At 44.9% G+C, this 19,794-nt stretch overlaps 1 protein-coding gene across 10 annotated transcripts in view; it reads left to right on the top strand.

Moving 5' to 3' along the window:
- Positions 1-19,794, top strand: part of SLC8A3 (solute carrier family 8 member A3) — a 146,630-nt gene that overhangs the window by 118,951 nt on the left and 7,885 nt on the right. For 4 of the 10 annotated variants that reach the window (XM_017516506.2, XM_017516507.2, XM_037734224.1 and 1 more), the window contains one exon: positions 11,485-11,588. The exons of 1 other annotated variant lie outside the window; for it this stretch is intronic. In XM_017516506.2, coding sequence (XP_017371995.1) covers positions 11,485-11,588 — 104 coding nt within the window. Of the gene's footprint in view, positions 1-8,507; positions 8,615-11,484; positions 11,589-16,695; positions 16,714-19,794 lie in introns of all 10 variants that reach the window. 5 more of the 10 variants (XM_037734221.1, XM_037734223.1, XM_037734222.1 and 2 more) reach the window with 2 other exon arrangements.

Below are 19,794 nucleotides of genomic sequence, written 5' to 3' on the forward strand. Positions count from 1 at the left end.
TGTGGGTCTATATCCAAAAACACATCCAGCAGTCAGGTCTTTACTGTTAGTAGAGACAAAGTGTTCATCACTTTGCCTCGGGGAAGCCGCATCCTCAGTAGGTTATCGCTGATGAGGTCGGCTACTCATAGGTATGTAGAAGCTGCACACAGTAGAGGACTCATAGCAGAGTCCAGAATAGAGGCCAAAGCAAAAGGGGAGTCAGTGCAGGCTCTCACCACATCCCAAACACTCTTTCTATTCACAAAATAGATGCTGCAGGGTAGTTCCAAGAGATCATTTAGTTCAGGTTCCTGCCTCCATAAAATAAATAAGCCTTCCATATTAGTTGCCTGTTGCTGTGTAGCAAATTGTCATAAACACAGAGGCTTAAAGCAATAACCATTTGTTATCTCACGGATCTGTATCTCAGAAGTCCAGGCAGGCTTGACTGGGTTTTCTTCCCAAGGTCTCACAAGGCTGAAATCAAGGTGTTGGCCAGGCTGGGATCTTATCTGGAAGCTCTGAGGATGTATACGCTTCCAAGCTCATTCAGGCCGTCGGCAGAATCCCGTCTCTTGTGGCTTGAGGCTGGAGGTCCCTGTTTCCCTGCTGGCTGTCACCTAGGGGCCACACTTTGCACCTAGCAGCTGCCTATGTTCCTGTTCACAAGACACCCTTCATCTTCAAACCGAAGCAGCATATTGAGTCCTTCTTATGCCTCGTATCTTTCTGGTTTTCCCTTCTTCTTTAGCCAGAAGAAGTTCTCTGCTTTTAAGGGCTCGTATGATTCAATCAGGCCCACCTGGATAATGTCCATATTTTAAAGGTAACTGTGCATATCACATACCATACCATATAACACTTCAGGACTGATACCTCAGCGTGTTCACAGGTTCCAAGGATTAGGGCAGAACCTCTTTGGGGAAACATTTTAGAAATTCTGCCTCCCCACTCACCCATAATCCTTTTAAAAGCCAAATCTTGAAGACTTTTTTTTTCCAAAGGCTTTTTGAATAAGCACATTTATACCCCACTTCATCAGACACTTACCCACTTTGAGCAAACACTAGATTACTTACTAGCATGTCACCAAATAAGCTGTGAATCAATCAGAGCTACCCTTTCCCACCACAGCCTTTCTCAAACACTTTGGGAGAATCTGACACTGTCAGTGGTGTCCCAGAGCAGACTTCTACCAGCTCGCAAGAGCTTACTGTTAAATGTTTAGTAATTGTGTGCTTTGGTTGTTAAACTATTAGTAGCCTGAAATTGACTATAGTGAGAGTATTTTCACCATGGAAAGCAACCATTCCAAATCAAGGTTCCTCTTTATTCTTAGAAAGCTGGTTTACCAGCGGTAGCTCTTTAGGGATCATTACTTGACCTCCTGGAGCATGCAGGAATCCTCTCCAGGGCCTTTTTCATGCATAGACATAATCTTGGTACCAGGAATGGGGTGATCACTGTCTTATAAGCTAGTTCATCTCCCTAATGGAATGGTACATGGTAGAGATGAAATCTACCTCCCTGGAACTTCCCACCAATTTCCTTTGGAAACAGCACTTGTGACAGCCCCAGAATCATTTGGAGAAGGTAGCATCTCCTTCAGGAGACGCCTCTCCTCTGAATCCACAAGTCAGTAGTTAGATGTAAAATCTTCAGAGTCACACTGTCTGAATTCAAATCCCAGCTCTGCCTCTTATTTAGTTATAACCTTAGGCAAGTCTTAACTTTTCTGGTCCTCTGGTTCTTCATGTGTGGGAATGGGGATAAAAATAATAACTACCTCATAGGTTATTATGAATATTAAATGAGATAATATATGCAGAGAAAATAGCACCTGGCCCCGCCTGTACCTATCTCACAGGTTAGTCGTGAGGATTAAATTACTTAATATAAACCAAATGCTTAGAGCTCTGCCTAGGACAAAATAAGCACTATATAAATATTAGTAAGTTAATTTGAAATGTGGTTTCTAGATCCCTCATCACCCTAGTCACCCTACTCTGGATCTACTCCAACGTCCCTCTCAAGATGTAGTGTCAGAATTGACCTAATTAGTCCAGCATTTGGCTGAAATGCTAGACTTTGACTCCAGTCCCCCATCCTTGACTGGCACAGCGTTCCAACCTCTGCTTCTCTTTCCTGGGTCTTTGATAGAGTCAGAGAGGATTCTCCAAGGGATCTTTTGGCCCTGGGCCAGCAGCATGAGCACACACTGGGGCCTTGTTAGAAAGGCAGGCTCTCAGGCCCCACCCCAGATCTCCCGAATCAGAATCTGCCCATTAGCAAGATGTCCAGGTGATTCATGTGCGCATTAAAGTTTGAGAAGCACAGCTTTCAGGGACCAGATGACACACTTATTTTCAAGAGAAAACCAATTAGAGACCCTAAGCCTTATGGAACAGGGGCCTTCCCCTCAGACCTTGGGAGGGGGTCAGGTAAATAGTGTTGGATTGTTGGTGGCCGGTGGTGATGGGGGGTTCAGTCCATGTTCAAAGAGTCGGAAATCTGGGAGGTGAAGAGATGGTGCAGCAACACCCAACTGGGAAGATAAAGGAAATTATTACAAGAAGAACCAGCACAGAGATGTGAGGCTTCTGAAAGCTCCCAGGAAAAGGCTCGCAGCTCCTCTGTCTGCTCAGTCCAGCTGCCCCAGGTCAAGGCAGCTCTGTGAGTGTTAGCTGGCCCGGAGCAGCAAGGATACATTTAGAAGTGATGAAAGGGAACCCTTCTGGACAGGGTAAAGAGTCATTCAGCAGGAATCAGGCGGGAAGAGGTCACAGTGTCAGAAGCCCAGCCTGTACTCAGATATTATTTCTGGCACGGGAGGGCCAAAGTGTTAGGAGGCCACCGACTCACCAAACAACGCAGAGGCAGATCCACTCATTACCTGCCTGTGCTGCTGGGATTCCAGTGTATAAATTCTGTGACACCTCACTGTGGCTGCAGCTTGGGAATGTCATCCAGAACTTATCCACTTGCACAAGAAATAAGCTATAAGAATAATAGGGGAACATAGGCTAAAATCCCAGCTCAGCTGCTTAATAGCTGTGCAACTGGGCAAGTTACTTAACCTCTCTGAGCAACTACTTTCTCATCTTCAAAACGGAAGTAATAATAATTGGCCAAGCCCAGTGGCTCACATCTGTAATTTTAGCACTTTGGGAGGATTTCTTGAACCCGAGTTCGAGGCCAGCTTGGGAAACATGGCGACACTCCATCTCCACAAAAAATACAAAAATTAGCCAGGCATGGTGGCAGGTGCCTGTAGTCCTAGCTACTCAGGAGGCTGAGTGGGAGGATCATCTGAGCCCAGGAGGTTGAGGCTGTGGTGAGCCAGGTTATGCCACTGCACTCCAGACTGGGAGACAGAGTGAGACCACATCTCAAAAAAATAAATAAATAAAATTAAATGTAGGTAATAATAATATCTATGTTAATACAGTAGAAGTAAGAATGAAACAAGAGGCTGGGCATGGTGACTCAAGCCTGTAATCCCAGCACTTTGGGAGGTCAAGGCGAGATCACTTGGGCCAGGAGTTCAAGACCAGTCTGGGCAAGATAGTGAGATCCCGTCTCTACCAATAGTATTTTCTTTAAAACTCAGCCGGGCATGGTGGCATGCACCTGCGGCCCCAGTTACTCAAAAGGCTGAGGCAGGAGGATGGTCTGAGCACAGGAGGTTGAGGCTGCAGTGAGTCATGATCATACCCCTGCACTCTAGCCTGGGTGACAGAGTGAGACCCTGTCTCAATAAAAACATAAATAAATGAATAAATAGGAAAAATGAAACAGGGATGTTCTTCTTAGGGTTCTCATGGTGGTAAACACAATGTAAGCATATGTCTTATCTTAGAATCCTTCCTGTATAAAGAAGGCCTCCTCCAATGTATTAATCATCCATTCAACTACTAAATGCTGCTTACTCCCATTTTCACTCTAAAGGAGCTCAATGGCTAAAGAGAACCCTTCCTGTTGCAGTGCCCTGAGGATCAGAGGCTTGATTTGAATGTCCTCAATGCAAAGGGCTGTTTCAAAAGGCCAGCCAGGCAGCGCACAAATGCATTCCCTAATCACCTCCAGGTCGTTTGGTGGAAGGTCTCGTGGGAGCAGCTTTCCCCAGCAGCTCAGCCAGGTCTTTTCTGGGAACGCTGCGGGCTTTGGCACCTCCTTCAGCAGAAAGCCTGGAGGACAGGCAGGTGGAGTCTCTGAGCATTACTGACTCTAGGAGTAGCTGCGTGGGATAATCTGTCCCCATGACCATTAAGTAACTGCCACTGTGCTGGAAGAAGAACTAGAAATGGGGGCCCAAAAAGATTTGAAAAACCCTCACTTGAACCAACAAGTTATATCCTGGATTGCTGTTGGAGAGATCTCCCTTGGTGTAGATGAATGTGGTGTGTTAAGTAGGCTGGGGTCTACGTTTGATGATACTGGACCTGCAGCTTCTTCGTCCCGCTGAGAATCCTCAGGCATTCCATGGAAGTTGCCTTCAAAATATTTTTTGTCTCTAATGATGTATTCTTACTGCAAAAAGACAGTGAATTCATTTTATGAAGCTTCAGGTGTGTTAGAAAAATCACCATTAGTCACTCAGCAAGTCATGATTGAGGGCATTCTGTATGTTGGGCACTGTGCTGGGCACTGGGACTACCGTAGCAAGTCAGACAAACAAGATCTTGCTTGATCTTGAAAGTAAGTAGGGTGGGGTCTGGTTAGTCCTTGAACTGGAGACTACCTGGGGTTACTGGATGCTGCAGGCTTTTTAAAAAAAGATAAGTTCTCTGTACTTGCAGAGCTTACATCCAGAATTAGTAACTAACCAACTAACTTTGGGCTGTGTTAAGTGCCCGCAGGTGGTGGAGCAGGGAGTCCTCTAGATAAGGTAGCCATAGAAGGCCTCTCTGAAGAGGTGATGTTTACTCAGATACCCAAAGGATGAGGATAAGCACGGACCCCGGTGAAGAATGTCCCAGGCAGAGGGAATAGCAAGGGGATTGCCCTAGGTGGGAAAAGGCTTGATTTGAGGACTGGGAAGACCACTGTGTCTGAGACACATAAGTGAGAAGAGGAGACCTTATGAACAAGGTCTGAGAGGTCAACAGTGACTGGATTATGCAAGCCATGGTAAGGGCTCTGTATGTATTACAATTACAGGATGAATAAGAGGACCTGGGTTGCATTTTTAATAGTTAGCCCTGGCTGTAACGTGGGGAAGGGATTGAAGAAAGAGGGCAAAGGCAGGAACAGGAAAATCTCTTAGGAGGCCACTGCAAAGTCCAAGGGAGAGGGGATGATGGTTTCGTTTTGTTTTGTTTTGTTTTGTTTTTTGAGACGGAGTCTCTCTCTGTTGTCCAGGTTAGAACGCAATGGTGCAATCTCTGCTCACTTCAACCTCTGCCTCTCAGATTCAAGCAATTCTCCTGCCTCAGTCTCCCAAGTTGCTAGGATTATAGGCACACACCGTCACACCTAGCTAATTTTTGTATTCTTAGTAGAGATGAGGTTTCACCATGTTGGTCAGGCTGGTCTTGAACTGCTGACCTCAAACAATCCACCCACCTCAGCCACCCAAAGTGCTGGGATTACAGGCATCAGCCACCAGGCCCAGCCAAGTGTTGGTGTTTTGATGTAGGTCTTAAAAGCAGAGGGAAGGGTGGTAGTAAATTAACTCTCCTGGGGAAGAGAGGGAGGCCTGAGGGCGAGGAAAGGATGAGTGGTGATTCCAGGTTTGGGGACTGGGCAATTTGTTAGATGATGGTGCCATTGACGGAAACGGAAAAGAACAAGTTTGGAAAGAGAACTCAAGATCTGACTAGTAACTCATATTACACTTAAAGTCTCATTTGTGACTTGAGCAGAAGTGAGAACTTTCTCCAATGTTCAAGAACTGGAAGGGATTTTTCTAGTCTCCAGGCAAGGTAACCCCATAAGTCCCAACAGTGATGCCTTCCCTGGGAATTATCTCAATGGGGGAACACTATACCCTGCCTCCTCCATTCATTCCTTGCTCCAGTGGTGGTTCCCACTAGCTAATCTAAGTCCCTTTGCCACTAGTTAATGCCTGTCCTCATTTCTCTTGTTCCCCACCTAAGATGCCAATGGCGGGCTGGGCGCAGTGGCTCATGTCTCTAATCTCAGCACTTTGGGAGGCTGAGACTGGTGGATCACTTGAAGTCAGGAGTTCGAGACCAGTCTGGCCAACTTGATGAAACTATGACTTTACTAAAAATACAAAAATTAGCTGGGCATGGTGGCAGGTGCCTGTAATCAGCTACTGAGGAGGATGAGACAGGAGACTCACTTGAACCCAGGAAGTGGTGGTTGCAGTGAGCCAAGATCGTACCATTGCCCTCCCGCCTGGGCAACAGAGCAAGACTCCATCTCAAAAAAGAGAAAAGAAAAAAAAAGATGTCAATGGCATCTCTTGTCCCCACTTAAGATGTCAATCAAATCAGTGCAAGCCATGCTATGTCACATGACATGTTTTCTGTCCAGCCCAGAGCTTGTTGCTGATAGGGACATGGACTAGATTTTAAGAGACTATGGGGGTTGCTCTCTATTACCACCCTTAACATTCCGACCCTCTCTAATAGCCCATTTAGGGTTTATCATACTGTTTTATCCAAACCTCTCTTGACCTGACTTCTATTTCAAGCTTGAACCACCTCTTGGGTCACCAGCTGTACTTACTGAGTTCCTTTAGTTTTCTGACTTAATGGCTGAAGATGATAAGTTTCCCTTACATATTACTCTCAAACCACCAAACTGGGATAGTTGTTACCCTTAGTGATAATGGTTGCTATTTATGGAACTTTTAATAGGGAACACATACCCTGCCAGGGACTTCATAAAATTATTTCATTTAAGAACACTACCAAGTAGGTGCTATTATTCCACCTTACACATGAGACTTGAAGAACTCTACAGCATCACCCAGGGTCACCCAGCTGGTGAGGGGTGGAGGTGAGATTTGAATGGCAGTCATCTGTCTCCATTACCTGGAAGAAGGAAGGCCAAAGCATCATGGCCTTTCACAAGTTGAAGAGCCACGCTTTCTACGGTGGCGAGCCAGCTGACTGGGGTGGGTGTGGCAAGTGAAGAGGGTCTGGAGTTGTGTGGTGGGGTGGCAGGGACCAGGGTGTCTTGGTAACTGCTGTTGCGTTCACTTCAGGAGGAATGGACCAGATCTGATTCTGCAGGATCAACAGTATGGACACCAGAGACTCTCTAGACATCCAAAGCTCTAATGGTGACTTGGGGAAGTTCACGAGGGCAGGGAGGTTGTCCCAGGTTAGAATGTGATGATTCCTATTTTATAAAAAAGAATAAAAGGAGGTGCTGAAGGCCTCAGGGTAGCAAAGTCTAAAAAGGGTACAGGCCTATGGCCACCACCCAGGGCCCCTGCTCAGGCCTCCTCACTCCCACAACTGCAGGGAGACCCAGCTCCACACACACCCACGTAGCAGTGTCACACACCCACAAGGACAGGCCTAAACATCTTCCCCATCTTCCCTGGGAACTGGTCCTGAAATGTCCCGTTAGTAAGCAACCTCCTGGAGAGGCCCAGGTCTACATCTGTTTTTAAAGGTCCAGTAATAAATAAACAAGGGATGGAAGAAAGAAAGAAGAAGAAATGCAGAATAGGGTGACTAAAATTCGCAGATATTTTTAAATGTTTATATTAACAAAATAACACCTTTTAACATACAAAGCAATATAATTGTGCCAGCCACAAGATGGTGGTAGGACTGACAAAGAAATCCTAATTCTGAGAGCCCTAGAATTAATGTGATGCAGCCGGTGCATCCCTGTGACTGCAGAAGCCTGTTTGGAGTTAGTGTCAGTAGCTTTTGAGGCCTGCTGTGAATTGCCAGAATGTGTGACATGAGCCAAGTACCACCCCCTTCCCTGCCGCCGGCTCCCCTGGGGTAGTCACTGCTATACAGAAAAAGAAGTTCTACTATTTCTGAGCAAGATTTCCACAAAGCAGTTTGTCCCTTTCTGCTCTTCTTATAAAATAAGCCATTTGGATCAACATCAGCTGATTTCAAACGTCTGAAAAATTCTCCCTTGTCCCAAAAGCAAGAGGGATAAGGAAGCAAGCATGGGAGGACCTTAATGCTCACACCTTTATGTGTATGTTATTTCATTGCTCTCACAACTGCCCTGGGATGCTGTAAGCATGATTCATCCTGTTTGTTTATCAGTTAAATTGTTTGTCCGAGATGACACAGCATCTTCAGGATTAGAACTCAGAGCCCTCGGCTGTGAAGCTTGAGCTCTTTCTTTTCAGTCTTCAAATTTGATTATGCCATGAAGCTGCGCAAAGCCCAGGAGGAGCCCGGTGAGGCTGGAGGGGGGCCCCAGGCAGCCCCTCTCTTCCATGTCCCTGTGGTGTTGGGGCAAACTTGGATCTTTCTGAATCTTTTAACTGTTTCCTTCTCTTTCTGTTTTTGTCTCCTGGCTGACTTGCCCCACACTCTACTCTTTGCTTATGATACTTATTTTTCCATCCACAGCAAAACAATTCACATCAAGGTAATTGATGATGAGGCGTATGAGAAAAACAAGAATTACTTCATTGAGATGATGGGGCCCCGCATGGTGGATATGAGTTTTCAGAAAGGTGTAGTACCCTGTCCTCCTCCACACTAACACTAATGTTCTTCTCTCCTCTTCTGTTTCTTCCTCTCCAACCCGTTTGTCTCCTTCTCCTCCTCTTGCCTTCCACCTCTCTGGTTCCCTTTCCCTTGTCTCCTCTCTTGCTGTCTCTTCTGCTCTGTTTTAACTCCTCCCGCTCCTCTGTCCTCTCTCTGTCCCCAGCTCTGTCCTAACACCAGCCAGCCTGACACATGGCATTCATACGAGGGGTGCTCGAGACCAGTGATAATTCTTCTGGGATGAGGAAATGAGTATGGGGAAAGAAAGGGCCAGAAAGCTGGGAGTATCATGTGAGGCTCTTGGCTTTTTCTGAACGGGAAAAAAGGGACCAGCTAGCCCAGCACCAGGCAGAAAAACAACACTGAGAAACTGGGTCTCAGCACAGATTCCGTGGAGCTGTTATTCTCAGGGCTAAACTTAGAATCCCAGGAAGTGGAGAATCAATGTATTTGGATTATAGTTCATTCCCCTCCGAAAGCAGGCTTTAGGAGCCATCGTAGCTGCCATGTTGCTACTGTCAAGGCTTGTTTCTCCTCCTGACCTTGAGGAAGCTGAAAGTACAGGTGTGAGTTAGATCAAGCACCCGTTTGTCTTCCTCTGTTTTTCCTATTAAAAACACCCAGGCGTGGAGGCAGAGAGTTAGAATAGTGGTGGAGATCATTGTGACCTGAATGGAAGCTTCCCCAAGAAGTCTATGGGGCTTCTCAGAGTGGATGGAGCCTTTGCCTTCAACTTCAGTGACCCCATACATCCCATGGCCACCAACAGGCAAGTCAGGAAGATAGATCATAGTGTGATCTATGTTCTGAATAGATCATACTGTGGAGGAGGGAGCTGTTCCTTCCCCTGCCAACCCGTCCCTCATGTCCTCCAGGCCATGCCTGTGGTTACAGAGCACCCCAATCCCATCCCACAGCAAAGTTCCTGCAGCAGAAAAACAGGCTCATGCCTTGTAGATAGCCCTGGGGTCCCATATCTGGGGCCAGCAGAAATATTCCCAAAAAAATACCTCTTGACAATCAATGAACTTTGTTTTTTATCCACTGAGCAAGGTATAAAAAGATGTCAAAGGAAGGACCCAATAAGGTAATAAAAACGTACAGTCATGCATCACTTAACAATAAAGATGCATTCTGAGACATGTGTCCTTAAGCAATTGTGTCATTGTGGGATCATGATAGAGTTCACTTTCACAAACCTAGATAGTATAGCCTATGACACACCTGGACTGCGTGGGCCGGCTGCTCCTAGGCAATAAGAGCAATGTCACACGCCTGTATAGCATGTGACTGTACTGAATACCATAAGCAACTGCAGCACAGTGGAATTTGTGTATCTAAACATATCTAGACATAGAAAAGGTGCAGTGAACATATGGTAGAATGTAGCCCTATGGAACTATGATCATAGATGTCGTCTGTTGCTGAGAGAAATGTTTTTATGTGGCACGTGACTGTACTTGTAAAGTACACACACCACAAATGCGCGGCAAGTTCTGTGCCCTTCGAACCCCCTCAGGTCAGTCTACTACATTATAAATAGCAAAGCTGAGCACATCCACAGAATGTCAAAGGAGCATCAGAGGATCTGAAGAGACATTGAGGTAAATGCTCTTTGCCCTTTAGAGCATTTAGTTCCTATGCCTTTCTCCCAATAACATCCCGCCCCCCGCCCCCCGCAAAAAAAGGAAAAGGAAAGCAAAGCAGAAAATAACAATTCTGGCTCACTAGTAGGACCTACTGGCCACCACTGTGATTCCGTGAAAGACCAGAAGAAACCACATAGGAAGAGCAAGATCCACATGTCAACATCTCCACATGACAAAGAGCTGGTCTTTGGAGGGGAGTGAATTTCAAGGAACCTTTGATCCCTGGGTGATTTGTTCTTAAAAGATGCTATGTTTTGTTAAGATACCTAGAGATGAACAGAAACCTCCATCACCTCATGCCCCAGACCCATGATAATTCACATTGAGAAAGCCAGTTTGGGGACATATCACCCCCAAATGATAGAAGCCCAAAGGTGATTTCGAATTTGATGATTTACATCTTTTTCTTCACATTTTCCCAGAAGTGCATCAACTGTGAATTGTAAATAATTCCTATATCATATGGTGGTTAATACATATTTATTTTAGTTCCCACCACGGAAGCCTCCTATGAGATAAAGAATGTGAAAGATCATACAATTCTACCTCCCTTTCTTTTCCTTCTCTTTTTTTCTCTCTCTCTCGCCTCTCTCTTCCTCTCTCTGGTTTCCCTTCCTCATAAATACTTTCCTTTTAAAAATTTTCTCTCTGAAACTCACAATGGAAGTGAGTATAGACACAAAGAAGGGACACAAGCCCTGGGCTCTGTTGACATATTTCCTGTTGTGGGAAGACCTGGGTCATTCCCAGTGGGTCAGTAGTTTACCTGTTGCCCAGAGAAATGCCGCTGTTACCATGTGACACCCTGTGGAATGTGCTGCCAGACTCACTTCCTACTAACAACTGTTGGCAAGGTCTCAAATGACTCCTCCCCACCATCACCTGCCTTCTGCCTTCCCGTCCCCTCCCGTCCTTCTGGCTCCCTTCCTTTGCCCACCTTTCCTTGCCTCCTGGCTTCCTGCCCCACTCACCCGTAAGAACAACTATGACCAAGAAGACAAGAAAAGCTAAGACCATTTATTATGTGAGAACAACACAATCCACCATGGTCCTGTCGAAAGCCACCATGGCGGGACTGGGCTGCATGTGCCAGGAGTGATGGGGAATGATTTTTAAAGGCTGTGCTCCAGGTGACCAACCAATCTACCGACCCAGTCGACACACTCTCTCTCTTGTTGTCCCTACAGGAAAACCATAAGGGTTAAAATAGTAGATGAGGAGGAATACGAAAGGCAAGAGAATTTCTTCATTGTCCTTGGTGAACCGAAATGGATGGAACGTGGAATATCAGGTGTGAGATTCTTTAAAAACAAAACAACAAAAAGAAAGAAAAGAAATTAAAACAAACTGACAAACAACAACGAAAAACAAAAAGCAACCACATTTTTGTGTCCCTCCTTTTCTTCCCTTCTCCTCCTTTCTCTTTTTGACCAATGGATTTTTAAATTCTTTTCCCCCCTGTATTCTCGCTCTCACCCTGTTTCGGTATCATCTCTGCCTTCTTAGCCTTAGCTTATTCCAAATTCCTCCTTTCCCGCCCTCTGGGCAGCACTGCAGCCTCAACTCCTCATTACCCTAATGAGTTATGTCCCTGTTTTGCTACAATTTTACAATTATTCAATTGCCACGGGCCCCTGCGTTCTCCCCCACGACCCCCACCCCCGCCCCGCCACCCCAACTGTAACCTGTAAAAGTGAAAATTCCTTGGTGGGTGGGGAGGAGAAGAAAAAGAAAGGAATGTGATGCCATGCATGCCTGTGCCCCTCCCTGCCTTCCTCCCCTGCCACCCCTCACTCTTTAGCCTGGATTGAATGTGGGAGGGTCTGGGATGGGGGTTAGGGCCTGGGTTGCAATGATGCTTTGACAGTTTTCTGCTGCACTCCCCAACTTCCTTTGAATGCTTGGCAGGTTATTCACTTGCAGAGTGGCCCATAGGCCCCTCTGCCCTTCAAAGAGGTAAGTGTATTATCCACCTATTTCACAGTTGGGCAGACCGTGGCATGGGTAAGTTTACCAATTGTTAGAGGCCATGGCTTCTGAGAGCTCTCTGAAAGAGAGTTGACTTCTGCGGTAATCACGCAATCTAGAATCCTGAGCTATTCTTCCTCCTGTGGGCATCCCACACCATCCCATTCTACTTTTATTCCTAGCCCAAGGTTGGATACCTTCTTCAGGCTACTTTGGGACAATGCAACCTCTAAAGCAGAAAACTGAGAGTTCACAAAGGGAAGGGAGTGGTTCCAGGTATGAAAATTCCCCTAGCCAGTGGGCCCCAGAAAAGGACTGACATTGGACAGGCATGGAGTACTGACTTGTGGATTTTCAAACAGAAGAGACTCTAAATGATGCAGTTGGTGCTGATCCCTAAGGGACAGGTGTTGGAAGGTTCACAGATGTGTGCCTCTGCTTGGCATCTGCAAGTGAACATATGACCCAGATCCCAACATAACCCTCATCCCACACTAGAGAAGTGGCCTCATCTGCTTTCCTCAGGACATGCATCTGAGAATATCTGCCAGGGTCTCATCCCTCAGGGGCAGATTATGTTGCAGCCAGGATAGATGTAAGGAAGGATTGCTTCCCTTGAAGAAAATGATTAGAAGCCACTACTTCAAATGTGTTGGAGGCACTGATGTGGGAATGCGTTAGGGTGCTCTCGGGAAATAGCAAGAAGACATTCACACTCCAATTCAGGAGAGATAGGGTGCTGGGGGCCTCCTAGCAAATGGAGCAGTGAAATCTACCTGTTTGTCAAAAAGGGGAGATCATTCTGCAACTATTTCATATTCATGTGACGAAGAGCAGCATAAAACTTTCCACACGAGGACAGATATAAGAGAATCGACAACAACATTCCCAAAGGATCCTCTACAGGCCTTCTCCATGTGATTGGTCGGTTCTCATTGTCTGCTGGGGACTCTCCTGCAGAGCTGACCACTTCTGTGCCTGCACTGCTTTGGACATGCCTGATGCGTGAGGGGCAGCACCCCTCTCCATCTTCCATTGCTGGTTCTCTTCTTGGCCACTCAATAAAATGTTGCCATCAGCCTGACTCACAAAGAGTGCTGGAAGAAAGAAAATATCTCCGGTTCCATTGCTTCCTACATTGTATTCTTGCCCAACTTCCAGTTTCTGCCACCAAGAATATTCTCAGAAGTTGCCTCAGCACCTGCCTTTCCTCATTCCCACCTCCCCTGAGCATTTATTCCATATATTTATAATTGGTTGGAAGCAGCAGATACCCAAGGCCAGTTGTAAGTCACCTTCATCAGTTTCCACAGTCCAAGCTACTTAGATCCAAATGAAAGCAGCATGAAGGATTGTACAGTGTACAGGAAGGAAGGCAGTGGCTCCAGACAAGAGGAAGAGATTGAAAGTCCAGATATGTCTTTATTCCTCCAGTAAAGAGGCTCTTCTTTCATGCCTCCCTTAAAAACCTCTACCAACAGTAGGACAGAGAGTGACCCAAGATAAGCCTTGTGTTCTTCAAGAGACCAAGCCAAATGCAAACATCTATGGCTAATCCCCATTTGAGGACATCTTCCTGCTTTGTCCTGGATTGTTTGTCCAAGGAAATGTCAGCAATTCCATGGTGGAGGGAGTAAGTAAGAAGACAAGGATTTCAGCAACTTATCTGTGTGATGTGCCCTCAGATCTCCCCAGTGACCAGGATGCCAAGATGAACAGTAGCAATAAGAAACGTGTCCATTTCCCACCCACCTCTTTTATTGTCTAGGTTTGCTAGAGGGTTAATTTCCAGTTTCTTCCGTCCTTCCCATATTTTGACATTAGACCATAAGGTGAAAGGTCGTAAAACCCGATTGTCTAGAATCAGGAGCAAATGGAAAACAATCCAAATTTCCAGAATTCCCTGCTGTTCTCATAGTGAGAGACAGAACAGTGGAAATTGCTTTTCATTACCACTACTGCATGGGAAAGTCTTAGACATTCAGAATGGCATAGTCTCTGCATGGTCAAAATGACAATTGCGTTTTTAAAAAAAGACTAGATTTGAAATAGGAGACTCTATTTTTGGCAAACAAAACAGACTTCAGAGCTGAGATTAAACTCCGGATGAGCTGGATGAGCTGGATGAGCTGGGGGATGAAAAAAAGGGAAGGAAAGGGGAGACTGAATAGGAAACACAGCTGCCCTGGAATCTAGAAGTGGGCTTCTGAGAGCAACACTGAGCAACATAATCAAGGCTGTTGGGCCTGGCCCTGGACACTGGAAGCCTTGGGGTGGAAAGGAAAGCTCTTTCTCTCTCGAGAATGGGGCCTGTTTGTTCCTCCTTTTTCCATATCCATGGGCTCATCTTGACAAGCTGCCCAGATGCTTCCTAATTACTCAAGAGCTATGCTCTTTCCAGCTTGTCCCTGGAGTATCTGAGCAGGAATAAATGACTCTCACTTGACCCGGGGAATCAATACGGGGGAAAGTTCAGCTCCAGCTTCTCTCATGAGCAGCAGCAGGAAAAACACCCTCGAGGTATTATGTCAGTCAGAGCTGGCCTACCCAGATCTCGCTGACCCATCTGTAACTGCCGAGCAGAAAGTCTTGGATTCATGGAGACAATGATCAGAAAATGATGCAATCCAGCTGACTGCAGGCCTTCTCACTGTGCTAGGGATGGGCCAGATGTTGGGGGACATGTATGAGTGAAAACCAGGGCAGCAGGAACCTTTCTGGAAGAGCTGCCTTTATCTGGCCCACCTGTGTTCATTGATGTGCTGGGATCTCTGATCTTGCCTGCTGGAACTTGGGGGCCACGAGGAGCTCTTCCATGCAAACCCCTGGAAGGAGCAGAATAAAAAAGCTCTTGCCTATCTATCTGTATATCTATCTATCTATCTATCTATCTATCTATCTATCTACCTACCTACCTACCTATATCTATCTCTATTGATTGATCAATCTATCTATCTGTCTATCTATCATCTATCTCTATCTCAATGTAGTGAGGAAAGCCATTGATCCATTATCCTTTGGAATTCTAGATGGGAGACACCTAAAAAAGTGAACTGCTTTGTTTATATATCATGTAGACTCTGGATTCACATATGTCTCAGTTGCTGTGCAGGTAGGATGATTGATCACAGGCTTGAGTTGCATTCCCACAGATTCTTAGAAAAAACAATTCACAGATATGTCCCCTCTGGTTCTCTCCCAACACACACTTCTTCCTCAGCAATCTCTGTCAGTCACCACTATACCAGGAATATGTGTCAAGCTCTTCCCAGACCTTTATCGGAGAGCCAAGGAGTGAGGGGCTATACTAAGATACCATAGGCAGGATAGTTAAAGAAACAAGCATTTCTTTAGTTCTAAGACCTTAAAGTCTAAGAGATTTTAGCATAAGTACAAATGCAAGGGCTAGAGACAAACTGTATGGGGTATGTCTTTAACTCAGTTTCCCAGTCCACATAGAGACCTTACAATTGTCATCTCCCATCTATGTATAGCTGTTGGTATGACAGTCTCTCTGTTCCAGAATATCTGGACTCTGATTTAGCCTGTCCTTTCTCACACAAAAAGATCACCCAACCAGAGAGACGCAGCACCATGAGACCTATAGAAAAGACAGTTGCCGAAAGAGCAAATAGCCAAACTTAATTAAACATTACCTTATGCAGGGATTTTGCTAAGCAGAGTTGATATAAAATGGCAGGAGCCCATAGTCCTAACCTCCAGGATATGTCTATAGTAAAGAGAAACCATTCAAGAAAAACATTCTGCAGGACTTACCTTTTCACTAAGTCATTCTTTTAGGGGAAATCAAAGTTCTAGTCCACATGGTAGCTAGGAAGCCATTTGTAGTCATGGAAACATGGGCACTGAGAAGCTGAGCCTGAGTTCAGCTAAGTCATTAGGGATGAAGGACGTAGACCTGGGCACTGTTCCACTCTTGCACAATGCTACCCAGTTCCTTGAGCTCCCATTCAAGCCCCCTGGTTATCTTTGCCACTGATAAGTTAGCTACTCTGGCAGGGTTGCAACTTACACAGTTTTCATGATAACCGGATTCTCACTCCTTTTTTTACAGAATGGATGTGATAACCTGATATCCTACATGATCATGAGTGACCAACACACCCACTTGGTTCCCCATTCTCATTCCTCCATTCCTAGCCCTTTGGGTTGCCGGGAAGGCATGGGAGCAAATGCCCTCACAGGGCCTTGGTGCTCAGCAGCCTCTCCGGCTGCTCACACCTTTTGCTGCTGCTCTGTGCATGCTCCAAAGGCTGCTTTTTGCATGTGGCTGCTGAGCTCTCATCTACTAAGCCCACTGCTTTCCTTATGCTACCAGCAACCACAAAATCTGGGGAAACTTTCAAGATAGAACCTTAATGCTCTTTCCTTTTCTTTCTTCCACTTGTCTGGTATCCATTTGCAAACAGCGCTCCTGTTATCTCCAGGTAAGAGGTGTCTTGTTCTCCTCTTTTCTTTTCATTTCTTGCCAGTGCCATTATTTGGTTTAAGACCAATGTCCTTTGATTTATTGAATAAGAACTGTAGACTCGAGTTAACCTGACAAGTTCTCAAGGACTAGGAGATTTATTTCCCCACATGAAGCAATTATGAGGAAGCAATCGTGAGGAAGGCAATTCCTTGAGCATCACTTCTCTGTGGATATAAGTAAAAGCATAGCTGATCCTCTCTGGGACCAGGAAGACAAATTAAGCTTACCAAGAAGATGGTGGATCATAGACTTCTCCTGAGTCTTAATTCATCTGCCAGCTCATGTTGTGGGGGAAGAGACCTTGAGAGTCAGAGCTGGAATCTCCTATTATAATTGTGATAGGATTTGAAAGAAAATACTTTAATCCCAAGGGATCCAGGGAAAAATAACCAAACCTGCTGTGAGAATAGGAAAAGTAAATTTTAAAGAATCTGGAATTTTACCAGTTTTGGAGATCTTCCATCTCATCACAGCTGAGAGGTAAACTGTAGAACTTTAGTTCATTTGTCATTGACCCTTAAAGTCCTATGTACCATGAACAAGATGAATTAGGATGGAGGTGGGAGCAGTGTTCTGGCTGGAAATAGAAATTTTAGAGAATTTATTTTGGAGAGATTCTCATGCAGAATCTAGATGCTGTAGAGGGCATACGCCTACTTTGAGAGTATGCTTGCATGAGTGGAAACCAATCATAAACAATATTCAACTTCATGAGCAGATATGAAAGCATTTTTAGCATATCTAGCAATATTATAATTCTTTTTGCAAGCAGAGTGGCCTATACAAGACAGTTTCAATATATGTTAAAAGAACATCTTACATTTAATCAGTTCTTTGAACACAGAAAAAAATGTTAAGGTCACTTAAGAGGCAAAACATCTTACAGAGTTCATTGGTATTCAAAGTCACCTACAGGCTACATCCTCGGTTCAGGAAGGGGTGCTGTACATAGTAAGGACATTTGCCTTCTGGGAGCCTTAAACAACAAGAACAAATGTAGGTAACTCCTGCATTTTTCTTTTGTGGAAAAAACAGTTACTACAGCTTCCTTGGCCTTTTGCTTCTTTTTTATACCAACAAGATAAGGGCTACCCCCAACCCTCTGTTCTTCACTCTTCTCCCAGTGTATTGATTTCATAGCATTGGGTCTTTCTTCTCCACTGCACTCATCCTCTTGCCTGTGAAGGTATGTAAGGCTTCTTTGTTCCAACTCTTTTCTCCACCCCCCACACATATATGCATAACGAAGACTGTGATTTAACTTAAATTGCCTTTTACTTTTAACATATTTGCAAACATCAATAGAAGCTAAAATGGGGGAAAGGAAATGTGTCTTTTCCTAGCTCTTTTAATCTGTAAGCCTTTAATTTAGGAGCGCTTGATTAGCCTTTCAATCCATTGGAAATCTCAAATCCTGGTTTGAATTTTCCTAGGTGGACAGGCAAACATGATTAAAGCGCCTGGTGGTGAAAGACAGAGAGCGAATATGTTCATCCTGAGCTACCCCACCAAGCTCAGGGGCCTTGCAGGAAGAGCACTAGCTGCCTCACTCTTCAGAGCACTCACAACCTCCCATTCTTGTCTGGCCTGGAAAGCTCTTTGTCCTTCCAATATTTGTTCAATTTTCCATTCTATTCATATTCTATCTCTCCCCTCCCAACCTTTCTTCCTTTTCCTAGAACTGAGAGTTTATTTAGTCAGTCTGAATATCTAGATCACCTGCCTTTTATTCTCTTTACTTGAAATTCTGAGGAGTCACATAAACAAGTGATCAGAATGACTATGGTCCTTTAAATTAGAAACTTATCATTCTCTTAAGAAATTAACAAAATTTGAATTTAAAGGAATGATCATGACAAAAAATAGAAAAAGGCAGGAATTACTGCCAAGCCAAGAAAGTAGAAACTAGAATTAAGTTAAAGGTGTGTGACTCAATCAATTAACAGATATATACAGAGTGCCTCTGTGGGACTGTGGGAGATCCAAAGGTAGAGGATTGGTTATTTGTCAAAGGAATTTTTGCAGAAAGCTAGTTGGAAAAACTGACTGTCACCACAAGAGTGGACAGGTCAGTGGGTAGATCAATATCCTGCCAGATGGATAAAGTGCTAGATTGATAGCTAGACAAGGGGTTAGACATGTACATCTATATGTCACTGGAGAGCTCATTATATTGATATAAAGTTATTGTGTCATGTGCAAAGTATGACATGAGGCAATTGGGGAGAAAGGAGTGGAATAATACTGTCACTGTTAAGATAGGCATTGTGCTATGGTGCTTAAACCTGCAAGTAAAGGAAAAGAGTATGCAATCGTGTGTCTTTTTCTAAGGGCTCTTTCCCAGAGTAGCTTGCAGTCTGGCTTCTAAGGTTGCTGGGCCCATAGCCAGAACCCTAGATTAACCAGATTTACCTTCAGAATTAACTAATCAGAGACTCAAATTCAATAGACAAAATGAAGTCAGACTGCTAGAGGATGTCTGCTGACTTGGAAATACTCAGAAAGACATGGATCCTTGCGAAAACGTTGTTTCCAAAAGTGGCCACCAACACTAGAGGCAGGACAGCACCACAGACAGCTCCCAAACATTTTGGGATTGCCTTCTGTGCTTGGTGCCAGAAACACTGAGTAAAACAGTGAGCTCAGGAAGTCTCCACACTCTCTCATACCATCTTCATGCAGGCCAAGTAAGAAAATTCTTACATAAAATATAAGGCTTCCTGCTTGGTAAGTTACACCCTTGGCTTACAGTGTTTTCAGTGAATTTCTTTCCTTGCAAACTTGAGAGCTGGAGTCTCAGCCCTCCCCTTGCTTCACCAATTCCCCAGCTAGAGAGAAAAAAAGACCTTCTTGGCCTCTGACCCATTTTGTCCTTGAGATTACTCAAGGACTTCAGGATTCCCCTGGGAGGTTTACTGTGTGGAATGAAAGCAATTAAGGAGCCAAATAAAAGAATTAATTACATGTGAGAATGTGGACTTGGATGGGAAGATGTTTAAATGAGCTCTGAAAAAAAACAAGCTGCCAAGAGCAATTT

The sequence above is a fragment of the Cebus imitator genome, unplaced genomic scaffold (genome assembly GCF_001604975.1).
Source record: "Cebus imitator isolate Cc_AM_T3 unplaced genomic scaffold, Cebus_imitator-1.0 Scaffold590, whole genome shotgun sequence".
Taxonomy (NCBI): Eukaryota; Metazoa; Chordata; class Mammalia; order Primates; family Cebidae; genus Cebus; species Cebus imitator.